Genomic DNA, 7,500 nt, shown 5'->3' on the forward strand with positions numbered 1-7,500 from the left:
CTTAACTTGATCCATATATGTTAGTGTCTTAACTTGATCCAAATATGGGGCGGGACGTAGCCCTGTGGCCTTGTTAGTGTCTTAACTTGATCCAAATATGGGGCGGGACGTAGCCCTGTGGCCTTGTTAGTGTCTTAACTTGATCCAAATATGGGGCGGGACGTAGCCCTGTGGCCTTGTTAGGATCTTAACTTGATCCAAATATGGGGCGGGACGTAGCCCAGTGGCCTTGTTAGTATCTCAACTTGATCCAAATATGGGGCGGGATGTAGCCCTGTGGTCTTGTTAGTATCTAAACTTGATCCAAATATGGGGCGGCACGTAGCCCAGTGGTAAAACGCACGCTTGATGCGCGGTCGGTTTGTGATCGATCCCCGTTGGTGGCCACATTAGTCTATTTCTCGCTCCAGCCAGTGCACCACGACTGATATATCAAATGATATGGTATGTGCAATCCTGTCTGTGGGATGGTGCCTATAAAAGATCCCTTGCTACTAATGTAGCGAGTTTTCATTATAAGACTATACATGTATGTCAAAGTTACTAAATGTTTGACATCCAATAGACGATGATTAATAAATCAATGTGCTCTAGTGGTGTTCTAGTGGTGTCGTTAAACAAAACTTTAACAGAATGTTTCCTTTGTCACAACCCAATGCATGAAAAAACAGTATTACTAGAGTTTCTGAATTAAGTCTTGATTTTTTTTTTTTTTTTACATTTGTTCTTCTACGAAACAACTGGTGTAATTGCATTATGCTATTAAAACTTTCATCTAAATTCATGTTTGTTTTTAAATATCAGATTGTGCTAATATCCACAGTGTTTTAATTCCACAATTTGTACTCGTTTTTAAACAGATGATTAATTGTATGTGCATATTTGTATTTTATCTTAAGAAACAAATAATACAAGCATTTTGAGAGTACTGCTGAAGCAATACATGTCTCCTACCTGGCCCAACAATTTTTCGTATCTCCTAAATTCAAGGGCCATAACTAAAAAAGTAGGTAAATCACCATGACAGTTTAACTTGATCTGTAAAACTATTACAAATGATAAAGCTCTATACAAAATTGCATCTTGATATATTCAGGCATTGCAAAATGTGGAAAACTAATTTTCACATCTCAAGATCAAGGGCCACAACTCCGTCAAAAATGGGTGCATCGTCATGAAAGTCAAACTTGATCTGCAACTGTACAGGATGAACATATGAACAAACTATCAGCTCAATATATCAAAGCCTTCTGAAAAATACAAACAAACAAACAAACACAAAAAAAATAATAATAAAAAACAAACAAAACAACAAAAAACACAACAACAAACAAACCAAAACACATCCGGAAAACATATGTGGAAGACGGACGGACACACAGACAGACGTACAGACGGACATAAGGACGGAGATGAAACCTATATTCCCATCCGGATAGGATTGTTTCGTCGATACAATGATAGCATGTGTTAATAAAATGTTATTGATTCAAGGCCTACAGGCGTTACCACGCGGGTGACGCACATAAGGGTCTCATGACTTTGATTGGCTTGTCGAGCACAGCCGGTGTGCCAACGGAATATCGTTGATTTGGTATAGTGTCTGAAACGTGTTTTGATATAGGCACGTAAGTAAACTACTCGATATAGTAGGTTTTGGAGAGTGACAACTAATACGTACCAACCAGCCTCCATCATCGGGTGGCATTTCACAAGACACGTTGATTGGTGCATCAGTGTCAGTTGGTTGTATGGTATAAATGCCGCTGGTATCACCTCCATTCATCATGACGTCATAACAGTCGGACTGAATCTCGGGAAACGTTTCTTTTGTATGCAAAAAATATTAATCATGATAAAAACAAAACCAAAAAACCAAAACCCCATTTTACCATCATTGCAAAAAATACCAATATCAAGAGTTATGGAAAGAGCGACCGATAACAGAGAGAGAGAGAGAGAGAGAGAGAGAGAGAGAGAGAGAGAGAGAGAGAGAGAGAGAGAGAGAGAGAGAGAGAGAGAGAGAGATAGCTAGTCAGGGGCAGACTAAAGCAAATAAATACAAACATATGACTCAATATTATAGACAGAACTGGTTAAAACAACAATATATACTTTTTAAAAATCCAATACAACAAACATTAAAGAATTGGTTAACATCACAATACTACAATGATTTACAGTGGTAAGACGCAATAATAGACTATATAATACAGCATTAATACAACAGTTAACAACACATATGCTTAACAGTAATTAACGAGAAAGAATACGTTTTGTAACACACATACTACGGTGGTTACATCACGAAGATACGGTGGTTAACATCACAAACTGTAATATAGAGTGATTAAACATGCAATAATACTATGGTTAACACGACAATTATAGTACTTAACAACACAATAATACAGCGTCAGTTAAACAACACACTTGTTAAGAGCACATATACTAATTTTTTTCTTACACACCCGTTGGTGAGAACATCATGCGTATTTTTTGGATAACATATGGTTGTTTACACACGTACGTGTGTTAACAATTTCAAGACATACGACTGTCTGCTCATAGTTTATGACCAGGTCACCAGTGCCATACATCCAATGAAACACAACCCGGTGGAAATCAATTACACTGCTACGTATAGTTAACCTGACAATCACGTGTCTGTAAAGCGTAAGATTGCAACGACTGTAATAATGTTCAGTCGAAAAATATGTTTAAATTTGCTTCAAACCTGGTTTTCAAGGATTTGTAAGAAGCAGAATAATACATTCGTGTCCGTTAGATATCATTTATCTCACAACTCGTTGTTTAAAGACGTATCAAACTCGCGTTTGCTCGTTAGATACATTTTAAACCAACTCATTGTGAGATAAATGGTATCTAACGGCCACTCATGTATTACTATCTATTTAACGCAATAATACACTGGTTATTCACACAATTATACTATGACCATTAAGGTAGTACTAAACCAAATAACTTCCGGCTGGGTCAAAGTTCGAGGTGCACCGAACTTTTGATAGAGAAGTGAACACCACAAGTCCTGTGATTAGTTATAAATGTGAGTGTGTTGGTTGTAAAAAATAATAGTTTCATCTGGGTAAAAAAAAGAAGCAATTTTATTTCATCTAGTACCAATGTGTCAAGTAGCCTTATATGGGGTACCTGTAAAAACAAGTATTCGAATTTTGTGCGGAACTAGGGTAGTCATAGACGCTACCCGTTATCTCAGAAACTAGCAGCTTGACCCCATTTTTTTCTGATTCACTTTAAGTGTGAGGGGTGGTAGTATTTATATCCGTTGCGTATATGTCGATTCATACGCTGCAGGTAGGAGTTTTAGCCACATATGTTACTATTGTCGTCTATGGGATTTGATTTGGTAGTATACACCCTTAACTCATTAATAAAGTATTTAGCAACCAATATTACAGTGATTAAGTTCAATAACATGTTATTTATCAACACAATATGCATTGAGTAGCCTGGCAATAATGCCGTCGTTTACAGCAATAATACAGCATTAACACAATAATAGACTGTGGTATTTAAAAACCAAATATCTCAATAGTATCATAACCAACATTTCACAACACATTATGTTAATACTGTCTTACCAACAAAATGATGCAACTTTTAAAAACACATTATGTTAATACTATCTTACCAACACAACAATGCAACATGTTACAACATAATATCTTGATATTATATTACCAGCACAATGATGAAACATTTAACAACATATTATCTTAAAATTATCTTAACCAACAAAATGATGCAGCATTTAACAACACAAAATCTTCTTTTATTTCCATTTTTGTTAACATAACCATGCATACATACATTTACACACACACACACACACACCCACACACACAGACACAAACACACACATACACACACGCACGCACACACACACACACACACACAACACACACACACACACACACATAAATACATACAAGAACAATATATACTAACATCAAAATACAATTCTTACTACAAGAGCATTGCTATTTGAAAGTGAATATGGGGGGGGGGGGGGATTAAATTTAAACCTTAAAGAAATTGACAAAAATTTAACATATTTATTATATTCACACTTGGAAAAGGCTACACTTTTTGTAATATTATAATATATATTTAATTCTTTTTTTAATCCAGTCTATATTTGGAATGCATGTATAGCCTTTCAAGCGACTCTTAAATATACTCTGCTTAGTTAATAGTATAATAAAATTAATTGGATTATTATTACTTGTTCTAAAACCGAAAATTGCATTTTGTTTTGTAAAATGTATTAATATACCTGTTTTTTCAAGGATCCATTCTATTAGCCCTTTCCAAATGGGATTAATTTTACTACAATAAAAAATAAATGAATTAATGCTGATATTTCATATTCACAGAAAGAACAAAGTGGAGACTCAATATATCCTATGACATGTAAAAAACGGTTATCTAGTAATATTCTGTGGATAATTTTGTACTAAAACCATCGTAATTCTGTATTGTCTGTGCAGCGGAACGGCACTGCATTTATAACTTTCCAATCGTATTCTTGATAATGACAGTTTAACTTATTTTCCCATTTTAAACTGTATTTATTTGTTTTATGAAAATTTTATCTAAGCAGTATATTATAATAATCTTAATATTATCTTACCAACAAAATGATGCAACATTTAACAACACGATATCTTAATATTTTAACAAACAAAATGATGCAACATTTAACAACATAATATCTGAATAATATATTATGAACAAAATTATTAAACATTTGACAACATTTTGTCTTAATATGGTCTTACCAACAAAATGAATCAGCATTTAACAACACGACATCTTAATATTGCCTTACCAACATAATGCTGCAACATGTAAGACAATATCTTAATATTACCGTACCAACATAATGACGCAACATGTAACACAATATCTTAATATTGTTTTACCAACATAATGCTGCAACATTTAACACAATATCTTAATATTACCTTACCAACATAATGCTGCAACATATAACACAATATCTTAATATTGTCTTACCAACATAATGCTGCAACATATAACACAATATCTTAATATTACCTTACCAACATAATGCTGCAACATGTAACACAATATCTTAATATTGTCTTACCAACATAATGCTGCAACATTTAACAACACAATATCTTAATATTGTATTACCAACATAAATCTGCAACATTTAATACAATATGTTAATATTGTCTTACCAACATAATGTTGCAACATTTAACACAATATCTTAATATTATCTTACCAACATAATGCTGCAACATTTAACAACACAATATCTTAATATTATCTTACCAACATAATGCTGCAACATTTAACCAAATATCTTAATATTATCTTACCAACAACATAACGCAACATTTAAAAATACAATATCTTAATATTATCTTACCATAAGCCGTTGACCCAATATCTTCCACAAATGATAACAAGTACAGCCTTTCGTCGTATATGGAGCAGATGCCTTCGCCGCCGTTGAAGATGAGACTGTGACACGGGTCTGTGACGTGGCTAAGGCACTCTGCAGCGCACTGGATTGCAGTTTTAACATTGACTTCTTTCACAGGAAGCATATCAGGCTTCAAATCGGCGTATAATGGCGATATCAGAAATGTTCTGTCATGGTAAACATCTTCAGCTGAAATGCTGACAACTATGCTCAGCAAAAGTAAAATAATACAGAAATTTGGTCTCTTCAAATTTAAAGGTATGAAAAGCGCCATTAGTTAGCTGTTTTGCTGGTAAAACATATATCAGATCAGAACGAATGTTTCTGTGTTCCTATCCTTAACCCTTTCCGTGTGATGACTGAAGAAATAAAACAGTCGGACCTGTAATGAGAGTAATGTTCCAATGTCGCCTGTTAAAGGTGCATTAACGCGCGTTTATTGAAAGCTAAATCACAAAATGGGCTTTGATGTTGTTTTAGTTTCTTTTTGTGCGTTTTTTTATGTGTGTTTGTTTTGTTTTTTGTTTGTATGTCAAGTTTAGTTCAGTTTATTTATTTATTTATTTACTTATTATTATTGTTATTATTATTATTATTAGTAGTAGTAGTAGTAGTAGTAGTAGTAGTAGTAGTAGTAGTAGTAGTAGTAGTAGTAGTAGTAGTAGTAGTAGTAGTAGCAGTAGTAGTAGTAACAGTAGTATTAGCAGTAGCAGTAGGAGTAGTAGTAGTAGTAGTAGTAGTAGTAGTAGTAGCAGCAGCAATAGTAGTAGTACATGTTTCCCCTGCGCGTGCTGTAACCTCACCGTGGTGCAGGGGTGTAACATTCTCTTTGAGAATGGCCAATACAGCACAAATTGAAATTTTGAGTAAAATTCAGTATCTATCTGTGATATTTGTATTTTTGCGCAGTTTTTTTACACTATTTTTATATAAATCGTGAATTGTTATATTGATGTTCATCATCACCTTATTTGTTTACATTACCATAGTCTGACACCCAATAGCCGATGTATTTTTCGTGCTGAGGTGTCGTTAAACATTCATTCATTCATTCATTCATTAGTACATGTTTTGAGACCTGAACGCTAGACGGGAAGCTATAAGGGTTCAAGGTCAGTCGAGGATAAACCAGAAGGCTAGGTGGGAAGAGTTAAAGGTTGAAAGTCAATAGAAGTTAAACAAGAAGGCTAGGAGGGAAAAGCTAAGGGTTGAATGTCGGTCGAAGTTAAACTAGATGGGGAGAGGTAAGGGTTAAAAGTCAGTAGAAATTAAAGGGACATTCCTGAGTTTGGTGCATTGTAAGCTGTTTCCAACTAATAATATGTTTCTACGATTAAACTTACATATTCAATATATTTTCTTGTTTAGAATATCAGTATCTATATTAATGTGTTTCTGGTTGTCTTAATATTTGTAAGAAGCCCAAACTGGATTTTGTCTTCAAATAATTTCGTACGTACGAAAGACGAAATATTTCAGGAAATAAAATTAAATGTAACCTAGAGCAAAGATTATAACTATCAGAAACACGTTCAATATACATCCACTAATATTTTATGAAGAAACAAAAAATATATTTGATATGTAATTACAATCGTTAAAAAGTCTCTGTTAGTTCATAACATCTTAAAAATTACAGCAATCTCAGGAACGTCCCTTTAAACCAGAAGACTAGATGGGAAGAGTTAAGGGTTAAGACTAGGTGGGAAGAGTTCAGGTTTAAGACTAGATGGGAAGAGTTAAGGGTTAAGACTAGGTGGGAAGAGTTGAAATACATTCGACCCATAACCCTTCCCTCTAGCCTTCTAGTGTGAAAAAAATTGAAATGAAAAATGAGACCAGACATTTGGGTTTTTGTGTAAGTTGTATTTGTCTTCAGATGTTCCATAGTCATCAAATATGACCAGTAGCAATGGGTATGGGTCAGTCAACCGGCTCGTCATGCACTCAAAGACAAAATGAGTGCCTGTTAATTGTAATGACAACTATCAGGAAAT

General features: G+C 34.3%; 1 protein-coding gene across 1 annotated transcript in view; it reads right to left on the bottom strand.

The window, feature by feature from the left end:
- LOC121385995 (techylectin-5A-like) overlaps window positions 1–5,777 on the bottom strand; it is a 10,841-nt gene extending 5,064 nt beyond the window's left edge. The window contains exons 1-2 of the mRNA XM_041516789.1: window positions 5,447–5,777; window positions 1,682–1,827 (exon numbers count right to left, since the gene is read on the bottom strand). Coding sequence (XP_041372723.1) covers window positions 1,682–1,827; window positions 5,447–5,777 — 477 coding nt within the window. The remainder of the gene's footprint in view (window positions 1–1,681; window positions 1,828–5,446) is intronic.
- Between the last annotated feature and the right edge of the window lie 1,723 nt (window positions 5,778–7,500).

Source organism: Gigantopelta aegis, chromosome 12 (assembly GCF_016097555.1).
Source record: "Gigantopelta aegis isolate Gae_Host chromosome 12, Gae_host_genome, whole genome shotgun sequence".
NCBI lineage: Eukaryota > Metazoa > Mollusca > Gastropoda > Neomphalida > Peltospiridae > Gigantopelta > Gigantopelta aegis.